This window comes from Giraffa tippelskirchi, chromosome 8 (assembly GCF_054371585.1).
Source record: "Giraffa tippelskirchi isolate mGirTip1 chromosome 8, T2T-mGirTip1v1.2.pri, whole genome shotgun sequence".
Taxonomy (NCBI): domain Eukaryota; kingdom Metazoa; phylum Chordata; class Mammalia; order Artiodactyla; family Giraffidae; genus Giraffa; species Giraffa tippelskirchi.
In genome coordinates this window covers 131,501,457-131,527,708 of record NC_137282.1, presented here as the reverse complement: position 1 = coordinate 131,527,708, position 26,252 = coordinate 131,501,457, and the positions used below count along the sequence as shown (strand labels likewise).

Sequence of the window (26,252 nt, the reverse complement as noted above, 5' to 3'; positions counted from 1 at the left end):
TCTGTATGATGTTACATGTCATACATGTAGACATCATAGAAGCATGTTGGGTAGGTCCAGTGAAGGGAGGACCAGGTTGTTGGAGAAAGCCAGGGGCATGGACTCTCCTGGAGGACTCCCCAGAGGAGGTGACACCACCTGGGTCTGTTGGATGAGCAGGAATTTATCCAGGGGTGACAACACAGGTTGGGGGGAAGGAGGCATCCATGTGTCTGCAGGACCATGTGTGTGTTCTCCTCTTGCCCAGGACTGGGGGCTAGAGAGAGAGTCCTTGAGTGTGGGGCAGCGAGATAGGGATGTTCCCCTCTCAGTCATCCTTCCAGTTTCAGCACTATCCACCATCAGGAGCACCAGGAGGACCACTGGTGCCTCCCACCCTGTCACTGACAGCTACTGTCGCCTCACTCCTGTCCTCGAAGCCCTTCATTTCCTCCCACCCACTGTTGACTGTGCCAAATGCCTCCAACTACCACATTCCCTTGGATACCTGGCCCTCAGGGAATGAAATGGAGCTGGATGGTTTGCTTCTGGTCACTTCACCTCTTTGAGCCTCAGTTTTTTCATCTGCAAAATGGGACCAATAACATTCCCACCTAATATCCAGGTTTCTTACCCTTTGCACTATTGACATTTGGATATTATTCTGAACATTTCCTTGTTTTGAGGGGCTGTATTGTAGGTTGTAGAATATTTAGCAGCATCCTTGGCCTCTACCCGTTAGATAACAATAGCACAAATACCCCTCAGAGTGCACAGTCATGACAACCAAAAATGTCTCCAGGTATTACCAAATTTGCCTTGGTGGACACACCACCCCGGTTGGGAACCACTGTTTTACAGGGTTGTTGTGGGGATAAAATGAGATCAGGGACTTAAAGGGCCCAGTGCCAGGGATGTGACCAGAGCTCCTTCTTTTTCCTTCTCCCCACTTGCAGCTCTTCTCTGTCTTTCAGTACAGGCAGGGAGCCATTCCAAGCTGCAACGGTCTAGGGGAGTAACACTCTATGGTTACTACCACCTGTGGTCTGGTTTCTCCTCTACCCTGCCTGGTGGTTCTCAGGTGGCTGATGATGGCGGAGGCGGCACAAGTGATAGGCATTCACCCCGCCTGCCTCCTGGAGGAAGACCTTATCCTCACATACCTTCCCACCAGACCTCAGACCACCCTCCCTTCTCCTCTCCAACCCTCCACTCCATTTCTGGCTGTGTCACAGCCTAACTCTCAGGTCCTGTGGGCAAGGTGGACATCTCCTTGTGACTGAGGGCGAGCAAGGTCATAACAAAAACATTCCCAAATGGGCTACTGAGCAGGAGGAGGTGAGATGACAGAAGAGGCCGCGTGATTCACTGGGATTTTGCCCGGGGGCCGCTGCTCTGGTTGGCAGTGGGACTCGATGACCTTGAGAAGTGATGAATCTGCAGTTCCAAGTAATCTTCCCCAAAATGTGGCAGGATATCACCCTTCTGCCCACACGGCCTGGACTTCCCAGAGTTCTGAATCATTCCTTGGGGAGGGGGTGGGCGGTGCACTTCTGTCTCTGTGAACATACATCAGAATAGTACTACAGTTATTCCTGGAGAACTGAGTTAGAGGAGGGGAGGAAAATTCCACTCAATACAGTGCAGAGGATTGACTCTGAACCCAGATTGTGTTGTGCTAGTCACTCAGCTGTGTCCAACTCTCTGCGGCCCTATGGACTATAGCTCAACAGGCTCCTCTGTCCATGGTATGCTCTAGGCAAGAATACTGGAGGGGGTAACTGTTTGCTTCTCCACGGAATCTTTCCGACCCAGGGATTGAACCCAGGTCCCCTGCATTGCAGGCGGATTCTTTACCATCTGAGCTACTGGGGAGCCAGATTATGTTGATCTAAATCTAACTTCTATCTTATATGAGCTGTGTGATCCTAGGCAAGTTGTTTAATTTCTCTGGATCTCAGTTATCTGAACAATAATATTATCAACCTGATGGGTAATGATGTAACATATAAAGTGTTCAAACCAATGCCTAACACATAGTAAGCCTCAATAAATGTTAGTGTGACTTAAGTGGTGGGATTATGGACCACTTTTACATTTTTAGAGAAAACTTTTATATATTTTTCCCCATAAAAATTATTTGAATGTAGTTTTTAAAAGGTTTTACAAATGCTAAATACATTTTATATAGCTATTCATGTTAATAGGCATAACCTCCCTTTAAAGCTGGGCCCCACCTAAATGTGGCAGCTGATACTGGGGGAAATTGCATGCGGTTTGAAGTTATGATGTTTCAACTGCACAAGTATTCCAAATAAATGTTGATATCATTTGCTGTATGTTTTCTACGTAGTTAAATCTTGAGTCTTATCATTTCAATACTAGGTCTTTACAAATTATCTATTTTTTCTAAATTGAGATTTTTAAAATTCTAAAAAAAATTTTTTTGGAAACGAGCAAATTTTGCAGCAACTAATCTGTCTTTAGGACTAGTTTTGCTTTCTATGCTAATCTAGCCCCTTTCTATTCGAATCAAATCTAATCTAGTTCTACTATTTCTATTCTAACTCCGGGGTCCTGGCAGATATCTCAAAATTGAGAGTAAATTTAAAAGCATCTCATGGCTGGATAATGTTAGGAAGGGCTGATCTAGATGCACACTGGTGTCAAGATTATTTCCTTGTTGATCCCTGATTGCCCAACGTGCTGTGGGTGTGGAGGGAAGGCCTTGTGACCGAGCTCAGGCCAAAGCATCACAGCTTAACAGTGCCATCATGTGGGGCCCAGTCGGTGCTGGAGGTGGGAATCAGCCCCTCCGTGGGGGAACTTTTCCCTTCTTTTCAGAAAGGCTGCAATTCTCTAATAATTCTCTTTTATCTTTAAGGCATTATGCATCTGACTAAGGCAAGGCCAGTCTTCAGTTGGCAGATATCTGTGGTCAAAGCCTGGTCTTATTTCTACCTTGACAGGCATCCCGATTTCTCAACTGGATCTTAGACCAGAAGTCCAAAGCTCCCTTTCTGAATGAGATGGCCAGAGATGCCTCAGACTTTCTCAGATGACCCATTTGAGGGCCTCCTTTCATTCCCCAAACCCAGGTGTTCACCGTCTAGAATTTGGCCTCTACAAATTAACAGCATCAACATCACTTCCACACCGAGCATCAGAGAGGCACTGCCTCTTGTTTATTGCACCTCCCTAGCGCCTGGCCTGGTCCTTGGGACATGGTGGTAGTGTTTAATCACTAAATTGTGTCTGCTTCTTTCTACCCCATGAAATGTAGTCCATTAGGCATCTCTGTCCATGGGATTCTCCAGGCAAGAATACTGGAGTGGGTTACCATTTCCTTCTCCAGGGGATCTTCCTGACCAGGGATCAAACCCAGGTCTTCTGCATTGCAGGCAGATTCTTTACTGACTGAACTACCAGGGAAGCCCTGGCACATGACAGGTGCTTGGAAAATCTTTGTGGAATAAATGAATGTGCCTCTGAGAAGAATGCTCCAGGCTGTCCTGTTCCCTTCTATAAGAAGGAAAGGAATGTCAAGAAGGAGAGGGCATTTGTAGGCCAAGTTCCCTGCCAGGAACAGATAGCTTTTACACAAAAGCGTTGAATTATCAATCATTTTGGGGCTTCCCCAGTGGCTCAGCAGTAAAGAATCCACCTACAATGCAGGAGACGTGGGTTCGATTCCTGGATTAGGAAGATCCCCTGGAGAAGGAAATGGCAACCCACTCCAGTATCCTTGCCTGGAAAATCCCATTGACAGAGGAGCCTGGTGGGCCACAATCCAAGGGGTCACAATAGAGTCAGATACAACTTAGTGACTAAACCACAAAAACAACATCAACTATTTTAACAAGGTTCTTTACAGAGGAGTGGTCAAGGATAAGGGAAGGAGTCATGATGCATTGAAAGACGGAGCTGTTAACACCCCAAGACTTGAAAAACCAGGGAGAGAAAATTGTGTTATTGGAACTGAGTGAGCACCAGAGCCACAGAAGAGGGACCACTAATGAGAGCTATTGCTACAGAGGAAAGCAGACCCTGTTCAAACCACAGGACACATGGAGGGAGCAGGGGAAAGTAAAGACTCTAACTTATTTCTCCTCTTGACCTCCAAACTCCTGCCAATATCTTCCTTTGACTTAACCCAGCAGTAAGCCAGTGGGCTGGGATCCTGGGTGACGCAGTCCAGAGGGGTCACTCTCCTAGCAACAGAGCAGGTCTGAACAGTAAGATCATGGGTTGGTGGAGGGGGCAGGAGGGAGGGATGACTGGCCTAGTGGTCCAGGATATCAAAGGCAGCAGAAAAGCCAAGAAGGGGAGGACTGGGACGAGGCCACTGTGACTTGTAGGGGTCAGACTCAAAGAAGCAGTTGAAGAGCATGAACAGCAAAGCCGTCTCTAAATTTTTTAAAAATAAAATATATATATAAGATAATAAAAGGGCAGCAGTTGAAGAGGAAGCAGAGACATGAGGGCCTTTCGGGATAGTTGAGACTGTGTCCATGTGACCATGGAGGAAAAGGCCGTGGGGGTGGGAGGCCAGTAGAGCTTGAAAATACTGGAAGAGAGAGGACATAGGTGAGAAAGTAGGTTCCTGGGGATTGGCAAGGGCAGAGAGAGAGAGAGAGAGAGGTAATCTTGGAAAAGGAAAAGGAAATGGAAATCTGGGATGGACATAGACAGGAAGAAGAAAGGAAGAATTTAGAGAAAAATATATTGAAGAGGGAGGAAAATAATGTCAGCTACTTTTTTGAGCACTTCACAATCGATCACATACATTTACACACCCAGATATTGAAGCTGCTGGAGAGTTAGGAGACCTGCCCAATAGCTAGTAAATAACAGAGCAGGACCTCCTCACTGTAAGAAGCAGACTCTGTGTGCTTAACCCCTAGTCTGTAGTTTCAGTTTCTGTCCCACCCAGGCTTCTAGTTCCCACACTCTGCCCCACGTTCAGGCTAGACATCCTCTCCCACTCCTGCCAGATCTGGTCCAGTTCTGGTCCAATCAAGCAGCAAGTGAGACTCCCAGCACCTATGATACTGGTCACCAGGCTCAGAGCATGGGTCTTTGCCTCTAAGCTCCTGTGTTCTCAACCAGATCTTCCCTTTGACCTGATGTCCTGCATCACCATGGCCCCTGGACAGAGGTTGAGATCCTTACCTTAGAAATATGAGATCTCAATAATGGGAGATAATAATTGGGCTTAATAATTGGGCTTCCCTGGTGGCCGTCTGCCTGCAATGCAGGAGACTTGGGTTCTGTCCCTGGTTTGGGAAGATCCCCTGGAGAAAGAAATGGCAACCCACTCCAGTACTCTTGCCTGGAGAATCCCATGGACGGAGGTGCCTGTTAGGCTACAGTCCATGGGGTTGCAAAGAGTTGGACACGACTGAGCAACTTCACTTTCATTTTCAATAATGGGAGAATTGCCCAGCTGGAAGTGGCAGAGAGTGATACAAAGACAGGTGGGAGCAGGCCACGTCTGAGGGATCAGATGTGAGAGAGAGCTTGGGGCTGGAAGGCAGGGGTGTGGACCCAGGAAGGCGAGATCGAGTAAAAGCAGAACAAGACCAACAAGGGAAGTGTTAAGTGGCTGCTTATCAGTCAGTGATGTTTATAGGCTCTAATGTCTGTGGTTGGTTAACCCAGTCAAGAGTGGAGTGGGTACCACCAAACGCTTTCTCAAGCTCACTTCTCAGGCAGGGCTGGGCAGGGGATTTCCCAGGTTGGGTTACTGGTGTGCCTGGATAGAATTTGAGTTGTTCCAGCACCCCACTCTAGTACTCTTGCCTGGAAACTCCCATGGACGGAGGAGCCTGGTAGGCTGCAGTCCGTGGGGTTGCTAAGAGTCGGACACGACTGAGAGACTTCACTTTCACTTTCATGCATTGGGGAAGGAAATGGCAACCCACTCCAGTGTTCTTGCCTGGAGAATCCCAGGGATGGGGGAGCCTGGTGGGCTGCCGTCTATGGGGTCTCACAGAGTTGGACACAACTGAAGCAACTTAGCAGCAGCAGCAGCAGAAGGTTTGGCAACCACACCCTTCCCCAGCCCGGGATGGGTGCTGGCCATGGTCCTGACTGGAATCTGGTGCTTCTCTGGCTGCCCAGGTTGGTGAGAGTGGTGACAGGAGGATAACAGAGAATCTGAAAGAGGGTGAGGATGCTCACACATGATGGCCTTGATTTATTTCTAGGGAAAGAGAGGGAGTAGAAATGTGTGTTTGAAGACATTGATGATTTGGGAGACCTGCTATAAGCAGTTTACTAGGAAACCTCCAGGCATTTTGAAAACGATGGCCCCAGGAGCTGTGAAGTCTCAGTCAAAGTTAGACATCAGTTCCCCCAAGTCATGCTTCTGGTTCTAGGGCTTCCCTCAGCAATGTCACCATTGTATCCAGGAACCTCGAGGCTCCAAGAGACCTGAGTTCTCCAGCACATACATGGCAAGTGAATAAATGCATGCATGCAATCACTGTTGCAAAAGTTCTAGAGCACACAACAGATTTCCCAACCTGGGGATCCAACAAAAGGACTGAGAGCCCCCAGTGAAATGGGCTCTTGGAGGGCACAAACAAAACCTTCTGTGTACCAGGACCCAGGAGAAAGGAGCAGTGACCCCACAAGAGGCTGAGTCAGACGTGCTGTGAGGGCCCGGGAGTCTCCAGCAGAGGCATGGGTCAAACAGCAGCCTGCCACGGGATCAGGGGCACTGACTACAACAGTCCTGGGAGCCACAGCATGCTGGCATGTCTTTTTGAAGGAGGTCACCATTACCTCCATTACCCCTACCATAGTTTGACCTCAGGCCAAACTACAGAGAGGAAACACAGCTCCACCCATCAGCAGAAAATTGGATTAAAGATGTATTGAGTATGGCCTTGACCATCAGAGCAAGACTCAGTTTTACCCACAGTCAGTCCCTCCCACCGGGAAGCTTCCACAAACCTCTTATTCTCATCCTTCAGAGGGCAGACAGAATGAAAACCACAATCACAGAAAACTAAGCAAACTGATCACATGGATCACAGCCTTGTCTAACTCAATGAAACTATGAGCTGTGCTCTGTAGGGCCACCCAAGACAGATGGGTTGTGGTGGAGAGTTAGGACAAAACGTGGTCCACTGGAGAAGGGAATGGCAAACCACTTCATCATTCTTGCCCTGACAACCCCATGAACAGTATGAAAAGCAAAAAGATAGGACACTGAAACATGAACTCAGGTCGGTAGGTGCCCAATATGGCTACTGGAGAAGAGTAGAGAAATAGCTCCAGAAAGAATGAAGAGGCTGAGCCAAAGCAGAAATGACACCCAGTTGTGGATGTGTCTGGTGGTGAAAGTAAAGTCTGAGGCTGTAAAGAACAATATTGCCTAGGAACCTGGAATGTTAGGTCCATGAATCAAGGTAAATTGGAAGTGGTCAAACAGGAGATGGCAAGAGTAAACATTGATATTTTAGGAATCAGTGAACTAAAATCGACCAGAATGGGTGAATTTAATTCAGATGACCACTTCTATGAAGACCTACAAGACCTTCTAGAACTGACACCCAAAAAAGATGGCCTTTTCATCACAGGGGACTGGAATGCAAAAGTAGGAAGTCAATAGATACCTGAAGTAACAGGCAAGTTTGGCACTGGCGTACAAAATGAAGCAGGGCAAAGGCTAATAGAGTTTTGCCAAGAGAATTAACTGGTCATTGCAAATACCCTTTTCCAATAACCCAAGAGATGACTCTACACATGGACATCACCAGATGGTCAATACTGAAATCACATTGATTATATTCTTTGCAGCAGAAGATGGAGAAGCTCTATACTGTCAGCAAAAACAAGACCGGGAGCTGACTATGGCTCAGATCATGAACTTCTTAATGCAAAATTCAGACTAAATTGAAGAAAGTATGGAAAACCACTAGGGCATTCAGGTATGACCTAAATCAAATCCCTTACAATTACATAGTGGAAGTAACAAATAAAGTCAAGGGATTAGATCTGATAGAGTGCCTGAAGAACTATGGACAGAGGTTTGTGACATTGTACAGGAGGTGGTGATCAAAACCATCCCCAAGAAAAAGAAATGCAAAAAGGCAAAATGGTTGTCTGAGGAGGCCTTACAAATAGCTGACAAAAGAAGAGAAGCCAGAGGCAAGGGAGAAAAGGAAAGATACACCCATCTGAATGCAGAGTTCCAAAGAATAGCAAAGAGAGTTAAGAAAGACTTCCTAAGTAAACAATGCAAAGAAACAGAGGAAAACAATAGAATGGGAAAGACTAGAGATCGCTTCAAGAAAATTAGATACCAAGGGATACCATTTCATGCAAAGATAGGCACAATAAAGAATAGAAATGGTATGGACCTAACAAAAGCAGAAGATATTAAGAAGAGGTGGCAAGAATACACAGAAGAACTATACAAAAAAGATCTTCATGACCCCGTGTGATCACTCACCTAGAGCCAAACATCTTGGAGTGGGAAGTCGAGTGGGCCTTAGGAAGCATCACTACAAACAAAGCTAGTGGAACTGATGGAATTCCAGCTGAGCTATGTCAAATCCTAAAAGATGATGCTGTTAAAGTGCTGCACTCAATATGCCAACAAATATGGAAAACTCAGCAGTGGCCACAAGACTGGAAAAGGTCAGTTTTCATTCCAATCCCAAAGAAGGGCAATGCCAAAGAATGTTCAAACTACTGCACAATTGCACTCATTTCACATGCTAGTAAAGTAATGCTCAAAATTCTCCAAGCCAGGCTTCAACAGTATGTGAACTGAGAACTTCCAGATGTACAAGCTGGATTTAGAAAAGGCAGGGGAATCAGAGATCAAATTGCCAACATCCATTGGATCATAGAAAAAGCAAGGGAATTCCAGAAAAACATCTACTTCTGCTTCATTGACTACGCTAAAGCCTTTGACTGTGTGGATCACAACAAACTGTGGAAAATTCTTCAAGAGTTGGGAATAACAGACCACCTTACTTGCCTCCTGAGAAACTTGTATGCAGGTCAAGAAGCAACAGTTAGAACTGGACATGGAACAACAGATTGGTTCCAAATTGGGAAAGGAGTATGTCAAGGCTGTCTATTGTCATCCTGCTTATTTAACTTCTATGCAGAGTACATCATGCGAAATGTCAGGCTGGATGAAGTACAAGCTGGAATTAAGATTGCTGGGAGAAATATTAATAACCTCAGATATGCAGATGATAACACCCTTATGGCAGAAAGTGAAGAGGAACTGAAGAGCCTCTTGACGAAAATTAAAGAGGAGAGTAAAAAAGCTGGCTTAAAACTCAACATTCAAAGAATGAAGATCATAGCATCTGGTCCCATCACTTCATGGCAAATAGATGGGGAAACAATGGAAACAGTGACAGACTTTATTTTGGGGGGCTCCAAAATCACTGCAGATGGTGACTCCAGCCATGAAATTAAAAGCCACTTGCTCCTTGGAAGAAAAGCTTTGACAAACCTAGACAGCATATTAAAAAACAGAGACATCACTTTAGCAAAAAAAGTCCATCTAGTCAAAGCTATGGTTTTTCCAGTAGTCATATGGATGTGAGTGTTGGACTGTAAAGAAGGCTGAGTGTTGAAGAATTGATGCTTTTGAACTGTAATGTTGGAGAAGTCTCTTGAGAGTCCCTTGGATGCAAGGTGATCAAACCAGTCAATCCTAAAGGAAATCAACCCTGAATATTCATTGGAAGAACTGATGCTGAAGCTGAAACTCCAATACTTTGGTCCCCTGATGTGAAGAGCTGAATCATTAGAAAAGATTCTGATGCTGGGAAAGACTGAAGGCAGGAGGAGAAGGGAATGGATGACAGGATGAGATGGTGGATGGCATCAGTGACTCAATGAACATGAGTTTGAGCAAGCTTCGGGAGATGGTGAAGGACAGAGAAGCCTGGCGTGCTGCAGTCCATGGGGTCACAGAGTCAGACATGACTGAGCAACTGAATAACAACAATAATCAGAGAATGATGGCATTCAGATTGAATGATGTATTAGAGGGGGAGAGATCTGTGCCCAAGCGTGAGGTAGCAGGTATCTTTCAGATTTAGCAAGCAGAAAGGAAGGATTCTGTGCTTGAAAGTGGGGTCATGTAGAATGTTCCTGTGCTCAGATATGAGAATCAGGGGATTGAACTACAAATCAGCGCAAGCTTAGAGAAGAAAGAGTTTGATATGCACACGCTGTGAATTCATATACATGAATCGGCAAAGATTTCTTGGTGCCTGTCCTTTGCTATGAGGCTTAGAGGAATAAAAATCATACCCTTTTCTCAGGTAGGAAGGATGAGGGAAGAAGAGGTCAGAACGGAGCATAAATGGGACTGGAACTAATGTAAAAAGATTCAGGGGATTTTCGAGTTCTGTTTCGGCCTAAGATATAAGAAGCTAGAAACACTTTTAAAATGGCACCAAAATCATGGACCAGAGAGAAATTTAACAAAATACGTGAAAGATGTGTAAGCTGAAAACCATAAAACATTGGTGACAGAAGCCATAGAAGAAATAAATAAATGGTGAGCTAAACAGTGTCCACGGATTGAAAGACTCAATAGGGTTAAGATGTTTGTTGTTTAGTCACTAAGTCATGTCTGACTCTTTTGCAACCCCATGGATTGTAGCCCATCAGGCTCCTGTGTCCATGCAATTTTGGGGGCAATAATAGTGGAGTGGGTAGCCATTTCCTTCTCCCAATCCAGGGTATCTTCCCAACCCAGGGATCGAACCTGCATCTCCTGCATTGTAGTTGGATGGATTCTTTACTGCTGAGCCACCCCACCAGGGAAGCCCATTAAGATGTCTAGTTCCCCCCAAATTAAGCTATAGAGTCAATGAAATCTCATCAAAAGCCTAATAGGCTATGGGGAGAGTGTAGGGGGTAGAAATTGACAGGCAGATTCTAAAATTTATAATCTAAAGCAAAGTTACTAAAGCAGCTAAAACCATTTTGAGAAGGAACAGTATAGTTGGATTACATCACCTGATTTTAAGACTTGTTATAAAGTTACAATGAATATGACCCAGCAATCCCACTAGGGCATATACCCTGAGAAAACCATAATTCAAAAAGACATGTAATTTAAAAAGTACCCCAATGTTCACAGCAGCACTATTTACAATAGACAGGACATGGAAGCAACCTAAATGTCCATTGACAGATGAATGGATAAAGAAGATGTGGTGTATATATATATATATATATATATATATATATACACACAATGGAATATTACTCAGCCATAAAAAGGAATGAAATTGAGTCATTCGTAGTGATGTGGATGGACCTAGAGCCTGTCATACAGAATGAAGTGTCAGAAAGAGAAAAACAAATATTGCATATTAACTCCTATGTACGAAATCTAGAAAAATGGTACTGATGAACCTATTTGTAGGGCAGGAATAGAGACATAAATGTAGAGAACAGACATGTGGACTAAGAGGGAGAAGGAGAGGGTGGAATGAACTGGGAAAGTAGCGCTGACATATGTGCACTACTATGTGTAAAATAGATAGCTGGTAGGAAGCTGCTGTATAGCACAGGGAGCTCATCTCAGTGCTCTGTGATGACCCAGAGGGTTGGGAACCAGGGGCAGGGGAGGGAGGGAGGCTCAGGAGGGAGGGGATATATGTATACATAAAGCTGATTCACTTTGTTAGTACAGCAGAAACACAACATCGTAAAACACTTGTACTCCAGTAAAAAAAAAAGTAAAGCCCCAGTGAGTAGTCAAGATGGGGTGTAACTGGTAAAACGCTCAACACATAGATCAATGGAACAGAATGGACAGTCAAGAAGTAGACCCACCTGCCAAGAGACTTTCAATAAAGATACTAAGGCAATTGAGTGGAGAAAGGATAATCTTCTCAACCAATGAGAAGGCTGGTACGGGCTGGACAGTGGGCTGCCCTCTCAGAGGTCTGGGATCCACAGCAGCCCACTGCTGGGCTGCAGCGGTGGCTCCTCCTCTCCTGTCTTCACCTCCCCCGCCCTGCTCCCCCTCTCTGAATCATAAAGCCAGATCCCAGTCCTGACGATTGCTCAACCTCCAGGAGCCAGTTCCTGCGGGCAGCGTCTGGGGAGCCTGACCCTCTCGAAAAGACGAGATCTTGCACAAGGCACCCTGTGTCTGTCCTCCACGAGGGAAGGGTGCCATGGAGCCTGTGGGGCTGCTCATCCTGCTCGCTCTCACAGGTAGGAGTCCCTCCCTCCGCTGCCGACTCTCCCTCCGCTTCCTTGAGTATGTGGCAAGTGGGTGGGTGGGGAGCACTGAGCCACACTCTGAAGATGGCTGAAATCCTCCGCATTTCCTGCACCCCTGCTTCCCACTGTGCCCCATATTCTCCACGCTTTCCCTCCCTCCCCCAGTATCAGCTCTTCATGCAGGTGGAGGCAGCAGAGGCTGGTGGACTCGGACACCTAGAAAGGGAAGGAGTTCTGATGGTGGCATCTCAGGCACTAGCTAGTAGTTGGGGGAAGTTTGGGGAGCATTGGTAAGAGCCTCTAAAATTTTGAACCACTTAAGCATAAATCTAGCCTCAGAGGAGTGGCAGGGTGGGAGGGGGAAAAGAACCCAGCACTGGGAATCTGCGTCTTTGGGGTACCCCTCCTGGGCTCTAAAGATCCTCCTGTCCTCAGCCCTGGGGCTGAAGATTCTGTGATTGAGCTGCAGGGATGAGCACCCCAGAATTTTGCACGACAGCTTTTTCTCATTGGGGGATGCCTCTTGCTCTCCCCAGAGGAAAAGTCACATGTGGGTGAGAGGAGAGAATGTTCCAGTGAAGCTGGAGTTTCTTAGCTAGAGGTGGAGCAGGGAAAGTGGGGGGTATGTTGGTCTGCCTGGAGGCAGATGGACAAGGTCGTATGGGGGATATTGCTTATCAGGTCTCTCTGGTTCCAAAAGACAGGCCCCCAGCTTCCTAATCTTACTGGCAAGTTTCTGTCACCATGTGGTTGACAATGTGATTGAAGAGAAGGGAGGCTGAGGCAGAGGGTACTAGGTGATTCTCTTTCAGCCCCTGCCCTGGCAACAGACTGGCGCTCCCCCACCCCAAGGAGGGTCCCTAAAATAGCAGCCTCATGTCTCCCCCAAAATAGCTCTGAGATGCATCCCTCATGAAAGGGGAACAAAGCCACAGAAATAGGGAAGCGGGAAGCTAAAGGTCACAAAGAGGAGAATGTGGGGCTGGTATTGGCGTGGGCAGCTGCAGAGTTAGCAAACATGGTGGGCATGGGGAGGGAGTGTTCAGCCCCCCGTGGGACCAGCCCCAGGCCTGAGAGGCCACTGGCCTTGCTCTCTTGAGATGGAGGGTGAGAGATGAGGACATGATTCCATGTAACAGGAAGAACCTAGGACCGGGGGGGACTTCAAGACCAAATGTCTCTGGAAATAGGCTCAGAGAGGGTCAATTACTTCTCTAAAGAGATCCAACAAGTCCAGTGGTGATAAAGCCAGAACCAGGATCCAGGTTTCCTGGTTTCCTCATTTCCTATAAACACATACTTGGTCTGTGCCACCTTCTCCCAACTTGTGTAAAGTCCTGAGTTCCTTAAGGGCAGGATTTCTGTCTCTTCTGTTCAGTGAACACAGTAGGTGTTCAATAAACACTTGGTACAGTGAACGAACGTCTCGTCCCCAGAGCTGTCCGGAGCTCACAACACCACGGTGTTCCAGGGCACGATGGGCCGGTCCCTGCGGGTCTCCTGCCCCTACAACTTCTTGAAGCACTGGGGGAGACGCAAAGCCTGGTGCCGCCAGCTGGGTGAAGAAGGCCTGTGCCAACCAGTGGTCAGCACCCACCCCTCGTGGCTGCTGTCCTTCCTGAAGAGGCGCAACGGGAGCACGGCCATCACGGATGACGCCCTGGGGGGCACACTCACCATCACGCTGCGGAATCTTCAAGCCCACGATGCTGGCCTCTACCAGTGCCAGAGCCTCCGTGGCAGCGAGGCCGACACCCTCAGGAAGGTCCTGGTGGAGGTGCTGGCTGGTGAGTGGGCAGCTGACGGCACCCCACCCCGAGGCTGGGGCTCGAGTGCTCAAGTCCGTGGTGTCTGAGCACAGGACCGACCACCCTTAGGGCTTTTGAAGGCCCTGGGAGATCCCACAGTGTGGATTTTGTCCCCCTGCCCAACTGAGGGCCACTGCGGCTGGTTGTGCCAATTGTTGACTGCATGAGGGGGTCACCATCCAGCCCGGTGCCCCGCTTGCAGGAAGGGTACAGTCATTCCTTTACACAGACACTTAGGAGCTAGCTGTGGTCCTGCTCCCCTCCAAACAGCTTTATCCATCTGGCATCCTGTTGGGATGTGAGCACTGAGGTGGTCCTTAAGGAGTAGGAGGATATTCACTCATTCCCTCACCCAACCACCCAATGCACCTACCGATGTAGATTAAGCACCAACTTGGTACAGAAAAACAGCCCTAGGAGAGAATACTGCTGTGACCCGGGGCAACTGCTTCTCCTCTCTCTGTCTCCATTTCCCCATCTTTAAATGGTGGTGATGGAGTCTGTGCCACTGACCCCGTATGGCTCCCGTGAGAAACAAACGACAGAGTTTTACAGTGCTTGGGGTCAGTGACAGCCCTCACCCCAGTTTCTTGCTGTTAACTGCTTGGGATTGTCATTCCTGGTTTAATTAGGTGAGATAGGGAGTGGTGGGGCCCTTTTCACCCTTATGCTTGCATGGGGGGTGCCCTCCAGGAAAGTCTTCAGTCTGTGTCTCCTGTGTCCCAAAGGAGAACAAATCTGAGGTTACAGATCCCTTTTTGACTCTTTCTTTGTCCAACTCCTCCCCCTAACATGGCCCCTTATCATGGAAATGAAGGTAGAAAATTTGTCTAAGATGGGGAGGGTAGGTGAGACCATCTGCCTTAGACCCCAAACCCCACCTCCATGGCAGTAGGTGGCGAGGAAACACTGCGATCCTATGAGTCTAAGGCTCAGCTTACTCCCACAGATATAGCAGGAAAAGAATAACAAGAATAACAACAACAATAATAATCTGTAGCTGGTATAGACAGCTTGACAGTCCACACTGGACTTTCAGAAACACCCATCGTCTTGTTTGCTCTTCCCAAAGACCCTGTGTGATAGGAGGGTGGGGGGTGCAGTCACTGAGCTCCTATGAGGTGATGTACATGACATAGGATGTTCTTGCTGAATCCTGCAACACTATTAATAAGAAGGGGTTCCTAATTGCTCCACTGTACAGGTGAGAAAACTGAGGCTCAGAAACGTTAACAACTTGATCCGCACAGGGTGAGATCCCAGAGAGCTTCACCCCACCCAGAGGGGTTCTCCCCACTGTGGCTTCAAGAAGGGGACTGGCAGCTCACAGGCTCTGTCTCCCACAGACCCCCGTGATTACCAGGACCCTGGAGATCTCTGGATCCCTGAGGGGTCCGAGAGCTTCGAGAATCCCCAGGTGGAGCACAGCATCTCCAGGTACAGTGACAAGTCTTTGCTAAGATCCTGGGTAGACCTCCACCCTGCAGAGCCCAGGCATGGGGTGGCAGCTGCCAGAAGTACAGATTCCAAGGCGATTGGAACAGGAAGGGATCTGTATGTGATCTTGTCTAAACACCCCTCCAACCAGCCAGTGTGTGTTGGTGTAACTGTACCAGTTGTTGAAGTATTGTAAAACTTCCCTAAAAGTTTATAAATAGCTGCTGCTCCAAGACTCTTGAATGACTGGCCTCCCACCCCTTTCCCTGGCAGCCCTCAGACAGAGTCCCCACAGTTCAGCAACAATGAAAGTTTTAGGATTAATATTTCAGCACAAAACTGGTACCCCCAGATCCCTGCTTCCCTGATGGGACCGGAATCAGTTCTGACTGGTTCTTGACTATGTACTGGTGTTTAAACACTGTTAGTATAACCACGAAGTGCACATGTGTGCGCACACACACAAACACACACTACCTCATACCATTATGTAGGCAGAAAACTGCTCAATGAGGGAGGTGGTTGTTTAAAAGCACTCAGCAGGCAGATCCATGCCTGGAACTCAGGTCTCCTGACTACAGGCTCCCCCAAGCCCCATAAAGCCTCATCCAGGGATGGTGGTGGGTGGGGAGGTGTCCCCAGCCCCCAGAGCTCCCGGGGTCTCCCCATTCTTTCTCTGAGGACAGATTCCAACATGTGTGTCCCCTCATGGCCTTCCACATGCCTTCTTTGTTTCTCCAAGGAGCCTTTCGGAAGAGGAGAGCCCCTTCCCACCCACTTCCATCCTCTTCCTCCTGGCCTGCATCTTTCTCAGCAAGCTTCTAGCCGCCAGCGCCCTCTGGGTTGCAGCCTGGCATGGGCAGAAACAACAGTCACCCCAGGCCAGTGGACCAGACTGTGGCCACAACCCAGGTTACCAGCTCCAAACTCTGACAGGTGAGCTTGCAGAGCACAGTGGTGGCTGGGGGCTGGAGACGTGGGGCAGAGAGGTGCTGAGTGAGTACTCTGTCTGTTGCAGAGCTGAGAGACATATGAGAGAGGAAGACCCTTGGTGGAGGAGAGGTTCAGGAGAGGTCTGCACAGATCACCCCAGCCTGCTGCACACTCGCCCCCTGGCCACCAAGTCTCCTGGCTCTGCTTTGGCAAAAGGCCGCTCTGCCTCTACCCTTCTTCCTCTGGCCCGTGAAAGTATGCCCGTGTGTGTGTGTGTGTGTGTGTGTGTGCATGCGTGCACACATGGGAGGTAGGAAGGATACCTCCAACTTCTGGACATTGGCCATTAAACACTCTCACAAATAAACCAAAGACTGCATGTTTATCTGCTGGTTTAGGGTGTCATGAAGGTCTTCTGTTTTGCTACAAGGCTAGGAGAGTGAATACTGATGAGGAGAAGACAGAAGGTCTGGCTCCTTAGGGTCCAGGGTCTTAGAATACCATGTCCCTCCACTTCCACAGGCTCCAAACTGGCCAAACTTTTTAAGTCTTCTCTCTCCCTCCCAGAGAGCTGATTACCAAGCCCTGCCTCCCTCTGTGGAGTTTCTCTAGCATCTTCTCTCATCCTCCTGCCTCCTGTCCACTGGTCCCCTATGATTATTGCTGGGCCCCCACCCCAGGCCCCTTCCTCCCTGTGCCTGTCTCAAGCCCCCCAAGTCCATCTCTGACTCATCCATTCATCTCCCTAGAGGTTTGTTTTTATCATGTTATGCTCCCTCCAGAGAAATGGCAGGGCTTGGGTTGTCGGTACAGCATACCAGAGCTGGGGACTACCAGTCCAAGCCTCTCATCATACAGAAGGGAAACTGAGGCTCAAAAGGGAAAAGTTTACCCAGAGTCCCCTGTGCAGCCTGGACATTCCAGGTGCCCTTCCCTCTAGCTCAACCCTACTTATTTATTAAAAATAATTCCCCCCTTTTCTTAGCCATGCTGCATAGCTTGCAGAATCTTAAGTTTCCGGACCAGGGATCAAACCTCGGCCCCAGCAGTGGAAGTGTGGAGTCCTAACCACAGGACTACCAGGGAAGTCCCAATCCTACTTATTTATTCATGTACATATTCAATAAAAACTGATATTTTCTGTGCCAGGTACCAGTCTAGGCATTGGAGACACAACAGTGAACAAGACAAGCAAAGATTTCTGCCCACACAGAGCCTCGTTCTAATGGGAAGAAAGCAGACAGACAAATACAATGTCAGTCAGTCAGCTGGCTGGGAGTATGGGGAGGGCAGAAGGCCCGGGGAATGATGTAATTCTAAAGGGTAGTCAGGAGGCACCACTTGAGAAACACCTCAAGGAAGCAAGGCAGGAAGAGTATTCGAGACACAGGGAACAACCAAGGCAGCTCAGGGAACCTCATCTCTCCGACACACACACGCCTCCTGACCTAGAATGAGGGGGTAAGTGGATGGAAGCTACCCTGAAGGTGGGCTGTCCTCAAGAGGAGGAAGCAAGTTGGCCATATCCGCAGGTTCTCTGTCCTGGCCTCAGAGATGTGGAAGGCCAGGAGCTCCTCTCCATGGCCACATGTGGCTGCACTGCTCCCTAACCTGGGTGTGGGTCCCTGGGGTTTTGAATCACTGGGAAAGGGCCCCCGATGCAGCCCTGTGTCTCAGCCTCATGTTAACAGGTCACCTCCCTCGTCACAGCCCTGCCCTACCCACTCCCCGCCGAGGCTGCTCCGCTGGCCTCTGCCCCCAGCTCCGGGACCCTGGTCCAGTCTGTGTTGCCCTGGCCTCCCTGACTCAGCTGCACTTCAGTGAAACTTCCCCATCGGGTCCTGGGGCAGTCGTCTTCTTCCTGCAGACACAGGCACAGTCTAGGAGCCAAGACCGAGCAGAGCCCAAACTGGGTCCACACCAGTGCCCTCCCTCCCACCCCGCCTGGGCCCCGGGGGTGGCGGGATGGAAGGGGAGGCTCCGCGGGTGTGCCTGGTGGTGGAGCGCTGCTGGAACCTTCCTCCTCTTGGAAGCTCAGCCTTTGCTCCTTCCTGCTCGGCCATGTCAGAGACATGTACCCTGCGATATCCCGCCTTTCACTCTCTGGAGCACACACTGAACTGCAAGTGTTTTCCAATTTCAAGTTTGCCTCCTTAAGAAACCTTAAGCAAGTTCCTTAACTGCTCTGAGCCTCAGGCTCCGTACCTGTAAAGACAAACAAAAATTCCAACACCAAACCAAACCCCAACAACCCGACTTTGGTGGGTTTTTATGAGATTGAAAGAAATAACATTAAAGTCCCTGGCCAGATGTCTGGCACATAGTAGGTCCTGCATAAGCACTGGCTTTCTTCCTCTTCTCAAATGTCTGGTGAGAGGACACCTCTGTGGATCCTGGCCACTTCTGTCCCAGGCAGCCAGCGGGGGACTGAATCTGTTTTAGGCACTCAGTAAATATTGAAGACAGGTCTCCTTCTCACACAAATCTCCCAGGTTGGCTTGTTAGAGCAGAAATAATTTTCTGGTAGGGAAGTAAAAGAAAGCCTGATACACTTTGGCAGGGCAGATGTACATACTTCTGTATCACTCATGGGGGAGACCCAGCTGTCCAGTCAGTTGGAGACTCTGCCAGCATTAGCACCGAGAGTCCCGTGTCCCCAGAAAACCCTCACGCCAGGTGAACAGGAACAGCTGGTCTCCCTATCGCCGTGCCCATGAGACTTGGCTAAACACGGCTTTCTCAGGCTCCTGGTCCCGGTTTCCCATTCTCAGCTCCCTTGCTCCTGGAGGGAGGAGGCAGGGAGAGGGGAGGAGGAGGGCAGGGAGGACAGAAGAAGAAGGGAGGGTGGTTTTTCCAGGCCCCTTTCCAAGCGTGACCATCTAGGTCAGAGCGGTGTGTCCTCCCAGTCATTCCCACCTGGCCTGCTCTGGTCTGAGCACTGGCGCATCCCCTGGTGTCAGCAGGTTTACCCCTCACATTCTGTGCGGGATCCCCAACCCCAGTTCTGCACAGGGTGATGCAAATGGGGACCAGATGGACCCTGTGCAGGGAGTGGGTTTGTGTCGTGGGAGAGGAACCCCAAGTTATGAGACTTGGAGCTGATATAGAGCATCTGGCACGTTGGCCCATTTTCCTCTCTGGCGGAAGGGAGAGACATCTTTACTTTGGAGTGGAAACTGATCATCTCCAGGGAGGAAGGGGAAGGATGGAAGCAAATCTCCCCGGAGCTGACATACTGTCTCTAATTCCCCAGGCACGTTTGTTTTTCAGTCTCCCTGGAACAAAGCTTGGTCAGGGCCCTTTCCTGGGAAGGCCCCGATCATGCAGAAACATGAAAATATTCACAGAGAACTGTCTTCCGACAGAGAGGACAGTGCATTCATGAAATAAAAATAATATATGAGAAATGCTTGAAGAATTAAAAATATTGCAAATTAAAAGCACTAAGGGGTAAAAATTTGAAGGACAAGGATAGAAGGTATGGAAGAAAAAATACGAGGATATCTTCCAGAAATCAGAACAAAATGGACAAAAAAAAAAATGTAAAGAAACCTAGACAGGAAAGCTATGAAAATGAGATGAATACAGGAGGTTCAATATCCAATTAATTATCAAAGCAATAGTGCAATTCCTGGAAGTGGAGAACGTGGTCCACACCGGAAGTGTCTAGGGAGCACTCAGCACCAGGAATGAAGACAGGTCAGACCAAGGTGCACCATCGAGGGGGTCTTCCTGGATGATCTCCAGAGAGCTCGGGTAGGGCACTCACACAGAATTTAAAATTAAGATGGACTCAGGCCCTGGGGAGGACACTTCACTTCCCTCCTGTACAGCTCTGCATCATCAGATTCTATATTTGGAATACCCTGAAGATCATCTTCCCCCTTTCTCTAATGCTCCCTGGTTGCCATAATCTTCCTCCCTTGCTTCACTCCTTAGGGGGCGCCCAGGATTCCAGGCTTCTGTATTTCCTTGGACCTTCTCATTCTACCTCGCCCACTCCTATCTGGAGCACTGAGCCAACCAGAGCTTGGAACAGCTCCTTCTCCCCACCCATGCGGGGGGCCCACCAGTGCCTGCTTCCCACCCCATGGTCACTGAGAGCCCCACGTGAGTGTCTGAGGCCAAATTTCCTGCCCCCAGGGGAATGCTGTGTCAGTGCCCAGACGAACCTCATTGCTGACATCTCCCTGCCCAGCCATGGGCCCCAAACTGCTCCTGCTGCTGCTCCTGGGACTAGTAGGTAAGGTTCGGAAGGAGCTGCACTCTGGGCCCCATGTACCCCGCTCCATGCCCAGGGATAACTGGCATTGTCCTGGAAACAGTTATATGTGTAGGCCCAGAAGTGGACCTCTGGACCCCTGACCCCCTGGGCAGTGGGTGGACTGGGAGGTACCGTGTCTGACATTCCCTCAACTTTCCTTCCCTAGGCCAGGGCCCGGCCAGCAGCCTCCCGGAGGTGCTGCAGGCGCCCGTGGGGAGCTCCATCCTGGTGCAGTGCCACTACCGACTCCAGGATGTCAAGGCTCGAAAGGTGTGGTGCCGGGTCCTGCCAGAGGGATGTCAGCCTTTGGTGACATCAGCCGTGAATCGCGGGGTCCCAGCTGGCAGCCGCATATTTCTCACTGACCTGGGGGGCGGCCTGCTCCAGGTGGAGATGGTTGCCCTGCGGGAGGAGGATGCTGGCGAGTATGCCTGTGTGGTGGAGGGCCTCTCGGGGCCCCAGACTATGCACAGGGTCACTCTGGATGTGCTCCTTGCAGGTGAGTTATCCCAGCCTGGCCAGCAGTCTTGGCCTGCCCTCCTGCCCCAACCTGCTGCTCTTGGGTCCTTGGTGGGTGGGAGCCCTTGTGGGTGAGGAATTTTGGCCAAATGCCGAATATTCCTTGACAGCTCTATAGGGAAAGGAAGCCAAACCGGGTGAGAAGTCTGAGATAAATCAGCCAAAGAGCAGTCCCCTTTCCCCTCCTGCATGAGTGGGTCTCCCCACAGGAAGTCACATCCTTCTTCCTATTCAGTGCCTTGGCCTCCTCATCCAGCATTTTCAACATACTAGATGCTGTTTTTTTCCCTTATAAATGTTTTAAACAAAGTTTTGATTCAGACATATCAACTGGAATTAATTTTTTGGTATATGTTCCAGGTTTTATTCCTGTAACAACAAGATTAATGGCTTAAAAACTACTGAATTTATACCTTATTTTATAATTCTTCACTGAGCATGTAGTATATGTCTCATGTAAGAGGCAAGGTACATTCAATGGCTGAATTCCTTTAACTTATTCAGTTTTAAAAACAGAAAAAGAGTGTCATCAATATATAGTCAATATTCTCGACCCTATTTCAGTTTAGAAAGTACTCTTCACAGGATTCATTTTTACAGTCTATAACTTTCTCAAGTCTAAATATTTACTAAAAGAACATTTTAAAGTATTAAATATTCCTCAGAAAAGTACAATATTGTAAAAAATAATTGTTCTTTGGGGAACATGGTCAGCTACCTGAGGAAGCAGACTATTCTACCTTCCTCTTACGGATGTTGACATCTTTTTCAAGTATTTCTTTCTTAAGTAATTTGTGCCAAAGGCCCAAAATAATGAAATCAAGACATTTTTCCTTCTGTTTTTCTCTATCTGTTATGAGGAGGGACTAAGCTGTCATTAGAATCTCTCTTGCGTCCACAGTTATTACTCATATTATAAATATACTCCTGTTAACTCTGGTTATCCTTCGTTCTCCTGCTTCCTTGACACTCTAAGGTCTAGTAACTCAAGGTTGGAACTTCCTAAATGGCAAATGGTCACAAGACAATGCACTGGGAAAAGGTGGCAGGGAGATGGGTACCCTCAGTGGGACATCTGAGGTGTGGGGACCCCAAGAGCTGTAGAGGATGGATATTCAGGCAAATGGGTAGAGCACAGTATCCAGGGAGGATACAGTGGTTTTAAACACCAGATCAGGACATATGCAGTAAGACTGGGGTCAATGGTGTCTCAGTTTCTGGTTTAGCATGGGGTGGGGAGTGGGAATGGTGAATTGCTAAGGACCAGGCAAGACCCTCCCCTCAGAGGATCTAGGAGGACTGCCGAGTTCCCAAGGCAGATCCTTGGGCCCACAGAAATCAACCCTGAGTCCCACAGACAGAAGCTGAGCACATTGTTGGGATGACAAAAAACCTGTCACAAAACTGAGTCTCAGGGTCTAAGCCAAAGCTTTCAGCAAGTGTCAGTTGGCATTGTGTCATTTCAGGACTGACCCTACGTTCCTTAGCTCCAGAGCTTGGGATGGGGCTTAGCCAACCTGCAGGGTTGGTCACAAGGTTGCAAGTCTGCAGACAGGTCTAGTAGGTGGGCCAAAGCCCCTTTAGAGACCAAGTGATGAGAGCTGGGAGCAAGGTCTCCCAGGAGGTCAGAGTAGAGAGACCTATTCTGAGGTAGGGTAGGGAAGTGGGCACAGATAACACAGTGGAGTTTCTGCATAGTCTGAGCAGCCTGATTGAGACAATGTACAGGGGGAACAGGTAAAGAAGAAATGCAGAGGGGAGGTTGGGAGCTGGCGGTAGAGGGGAAGTGAGCATATTCACATAAAGACTTATACAGGCCATCTGCTGACCTCCAGAATAAGAGGCCCCTTAAGGAATATCCCAAGCATCTCTTTGTGTTCCTTATTCCGGACTTCTCCTTCCTCAGTTCTACTCCCCCAGTCCCTCAGATCTCAACAAGCCCTTGAACCCAGCTCTCAGTGGGTATGTGCTCAATAATACTTCCTTCTGATGCAGCTCCTGGCCTGAAAGAGGAGGAGATCCATCAGGATGGGACTCTGGGTGAGAGCTCCTTTTTGGACTCTGTAAACAGCGGCAGCCCTTTGGATACCAGCCAGGATAAGAAGAGGTACTGACAAGAACTGTATGTGGGTGGCTGGGAAAGGGTGGTGGTGAAGATACAGCTTGTTTAGAGCCCCAGACTAAATTGAAAGGAAATTTTAACGATTCTCTCCACTCCTGGGGAACTTCTCAACAGGCAGACAGGTAGGCAGACAGGCACACCTCTCTATCCCAGTTCAGCACTGAGCCCTTTATTCCAGTAGATCTCAGTCAGGATACCCTGATAATGTGTCTCTCTTCTTCCGAGTCTGCCCTCCTCATTCCATTCCAGAAAGCTTTCTCCTGACCGTGGCTCACCAAGAACGGCACCTCTGTGCCACTTCTCCAGGATTCCTGCCAAGCAGCTCCCCACCAGGTTCAGGGCTAAACTCACTTCCTTCTTTGTGTGTCTCAGCAGACCCTGGATTTGGGGTGCTGTGTTCCTGCTGGGCCTGCTGGTGATGGTGGCGGCGGTGCTGCTTGCTGTGATGGCCAAAAGGAAAGGTGGGTAGCTCTCCACCTGCGTATCCCAGCATGGCTCTTCCAGCCATGTATCAGCCACTCCTGCATTTGAGGCTGGGAATCTAGGTCTGCTCCCCCTACAGATGGGCTTTGGCAAGCGCCCCCAGGCCCTACAATTCCCACGGCTGAAAGGTGGAGGAGGGCCGGGAGATTCAGTGAGAGGTGGCTTGGGGAGAGACAGGAGTTGTAGAGGGTAAGACAGTGGCACTGGGGACAGGTGGCTGGAAGTGGGGAATTTCAGGAGGTGGGCTGAGTGTTGAGGCAGGACAAAGGGAGCTGTGGAAGCAGTAAGTGGGGAGTTAGGGCTGGCTGGGGGTGGGGGCTGGGGAGATGGTAGGGGAAGACTTTGCTGGTGGGAGTGGGGATGTGAGTATGGGCTAGAACAGAGGTTTCCAAGGTTTCTGAAGAGTGTGTGTGGGGGAGGCACTGAGTCAGCACAAGGAGCAGACTGTGCTTCTGTTCCACTAGGAAACAGGTTTGCTGTCGGTGGACAATTTCAGAGCAGTGGAATCTCAAACACGGTAAGAAACCTCTGCAGGCGCCCAACCAAATTCCCTAGACCCTCCCTCTGCCATCCTCACTGACAAGTCCTGGGATAATCGGGTGGAGAAAAGACTGGAACCCACATGAGGTCCAAACCCACTTCTTAAATGCTGTAAACGTGCCAACGATAGTCTCCCACCTTCCCACGTTGCCATCCACCTGCCCAGATTTAGGGAGATACTTGGGGCCTGAAAATCTTCACAGTGAAGCTGTCTTGCCCACAGACATACTCAGGATTCCAGAGACAGATCCAGTGTGATCCTGGACTTCCCACCAGGGAACCAGGGTCGAGGGAGGCATTATCTCTTTGCCTGACAGGCCTGCTTTTGTTATAGGCTCCCTCCTCAGTGGTCCACATCAGTGACTCTGGACTGGCTGTTGATTTGCCATCAGATGTACCATATGTCAAGCTTGACTCACCACCTTCCTTTGATGATACCACTTACACCAACCTTCCTCCTGACTCCCTGTCAGGGAAACTCCTACCCCTAGACCCACCCTGTGTGCCCCCTCTGCCTCCTAAGGTTGAGATCAGCTCCAAGCCTGTGACATACGCTACAGTCATCTTTCCTGGAAAGGGCAAGAGTGGAGAAGCCCCCTGTGAGCCTGCCCAGGAGCCACCTAATAGCCAGACTCCACCCAGCTAAGCTGTTCACCATCCTGTACACCCGCAGATTATCCCCAGGGTTCTGTGTAGCCATCCATGCAACCCATGCTCTAGATTCTTAGGATATCAGATCTTTAGGATCTAATGTCTTGACTTTTCTGACCTGGTAAATGATACTTGGAATGACTGAGGTATCCTGGGAAGCCAAGCCATGTCCTGGGAAACTAGCCATGTTAGCTCCTCTGCCATTACACCAAAGAACTAAATAAACTCTAAATGATAATATATGAGCTCTTGATGCTTGGGAGGGAATGAAAAGGCCCAGGTTTGACTGCTCATGAACTGAAAAGACTGGTCCAGAATTTGTGCTGTAATGCTCTCCTGCCAGCGGGGAAGTGATTTCCCTCCCTGGTCAGACTCCTGTAATGCAGTCTGATTTAAGGGGCGTGAAGGAGGACTTCTTCAAAAGCACTTCCTGCCTTTATCATGACACTTGAAAGTATAGATTCATTTGCTTGAGACAGAAATCTCCTGTTTTCTGCTTTATACCTTGTAAACAAGTGACATCTTACAATGTGACACATATGATGGGAGAAGGGGGATAATCATCAGTGACAGGTCCTGCTAGTGGTAAAGGACCTGCCCACCAATGCAGGAGATGTAAGAGACATGAGTTCGATTCCTGGGTCAGGAAGATCCCCAGGAGCAGGAAATGGCAACCCACTCTAGTATTCTTGCCTGAAGAATTCCATGGACAGAGGAGGCTGGTGGGGTCGCACAGAATCGGACAAGACCGAAGCAACTTAGCACAGCACAAAGGAGGCTCGGGACAGACAGGGTAGGGGAGATGGGGTTAAAAGGAAACAGGAGTAAGGCCAGAAACCGAAACAGATACCAAGCCTATTCCTTGGTAGAACAAAGGATTTTCAAGCACCAGGAGAGAAAAGATCTTCACAGGTATCATTTTTATCAGAGTTGGCTTCTTTCTCAACTGTGTGGTCATCTGGTAGCTCTGTTCCTTTGGCCTGAACTCTGAGCCTGGAAGAGCCCAGTGAAGAAAGGGCATGTGGGTGGGGGAATGAGGAATAAATGGTAAACGTGTGGCCACAGTTAAGTGTAAATGAAAGTTAATCCAGGTTGGGTATAGGAAGGCCTTTAAGGTTTCTGCCATGATTTCTTCCCAAACTGTTTGAAAATATTTGTCCATATTGAGATGAGAGACTTAGATGGGGAAGAGGAGGTGCTCAGGAATCCAGTCTTTTACAATCACGAAGAACTACACAAAAAGAGGTTTTCACCGTCTGGACCATCTGGAAGGGCCCTAAGCTTA

General features: G+C 48.8%; 3 protein-coding genes across 22 annotated transcripts in view; 2 read left to right on the top strand and 1 right to left on the bottom strand.

The window, feature by feature from the left end:
• The first annotated feature begins 58 nt into the window (after nt 1-58).
• TREM2 (triggering receptor expressed on myeloid cells 2) lies at nt 59-16,785 on the top strand. 6 transcript variants are annotated; one of them, XM_081520425.1, is made up of 7 exons: nt 82-128; nt 12,060-12,201; nt 12,376-12,500; nt 13,647-13,997; nt 15,365-15,455; nt 16,198-16,391; nt 16,474-16,771. In XM_081520425.1, exons 4-7 carry the CDS (start codon nt 13,688-13,690, stop codon nt 16,488-16,490), a joined length of 612 nt encoding a protein of 203 aa, XP_081376551.1. In that variant the 5' UTR covers nt 82-128; nt 12,060-12,201; nt 12,376-12,500; nt 13,647-13,687; the 3' UTR covers nt 16,491-16,771. The 6 variants fall into 6 exon arrangements, with proteins under 6 accessions (XP_081376548.1, XP_081376547.1, XP_081376546.1 ...); XM_081520424.1 differs by having other exon boundaries at nt 82-142; XM_081520422.1 differs by lacking the exon at nt 12,376-12,500 and having other exon boundaries at nt 59-128; nt 16,474-16,785.
• A 687-nt stretch (nt 16,786-17,472) lies between these two features.
• Nucleotides 17,473-26,252, bottom strand: part of LOC145517574 (adenylate cyclase type 10-like) — a 53,218-nt gene continuing 44,438 nt past the window's right edge. For 7 of the 12 annotated variants that reach the window (XR_014062164.1, XM_081520353.1, XM_081520364.1 and 4 more), the window contains one exon: nt 18,626-18,908. The gene's annotated coding sequence lies outside the window, so the exon portion shown is untranslated. Of the gene's footprint in view, nt 18,594-18,625; nt 18,909-26,252 lie in introns of those variants that run through there. The other 5 variants (XR_014062162.1, XM_081520339.1, XM_081520346.1 and 2 more) reach the window with 2 other exon arrangements.
• On the top strand, nt 20,546-25,443 carry TREML1 (triggering receptor expressed on myeloid cells like 1). Of its 4 annotated transcripts, none has more exons than XM_081520416.1 (6): nt 20,546-20,631; nt 20,819-21,151; nt 23,167-23,278; nt 23,669-23,754; nt 24,241-24,293; nt 24,651-25,443. In XM_081520416.1, the coding sequence occupies exons 1-6, from the start codon at nt 20,589-20,591 to the stop codon at nt 24,960-24,962; spliced, it is 939 nt and encodes a 312-aa protein (XP_081376542.1). In that variant the 5' UTR covers nt 20,546-20,588; the 3' UTR covers nt 24,963-25,443. The 4 variants fall into 4 exon arrangements, with proteins under 4 accessions (XP_081376542.1, XP_081376544.1, XP_081376541.1 ...); XM_081520418.1 differs by having other exon boundaries at nt 24,248-24,293; nt 24,651-25,207; XM_081520415.1 differs by having other exon boundaries at nt 23,666-23,754; nt 24,651-25,207.

Coding starts and splice junctions, on each gene's coding strand:
- TREML1 (XM_081520415.1), top strand. CDS start 20,589: ATGGGCCCCAAACTGCTCCTGCTGCTGCTCCTGGGACTAGTAG. Junction 21,152..23,166: donor TCTGGATGTGCTCCTTGCAG/GTGAGTTATCCC, acceptor CTTCTGATGCAG/CTCCTGGCCTGAAAGAGGAG. Junction 23,755..24,240: donor TGTGATGGCCAAAAGGAAAG/GTGGGTAGCTCT, acceptor CTGTTCCACTAG/GAAACAGGTTTGCTGTCGGT.
- TREM2 (XM_081520422.1), top strand. CDS start 12,162: ATGGAGCCTGTGGGGCTGCTCATCCTGCTCGCTCTCACAG. Junction 12,202..13,646: donor CATCCTGCTCGCTCTCACAG/GTAGGAGTCCCT, acceptor TCTCGTCCCCAG/AGCTGTCCGGAGCTCACAAC. Junction 15,456..16,197: donor GTGGAGCACAGCATCTCCAG/GTACAGTGACAA, acceptor TGTTTCTCCAAG/GAGCCTTTCGGAAGAGGAGA.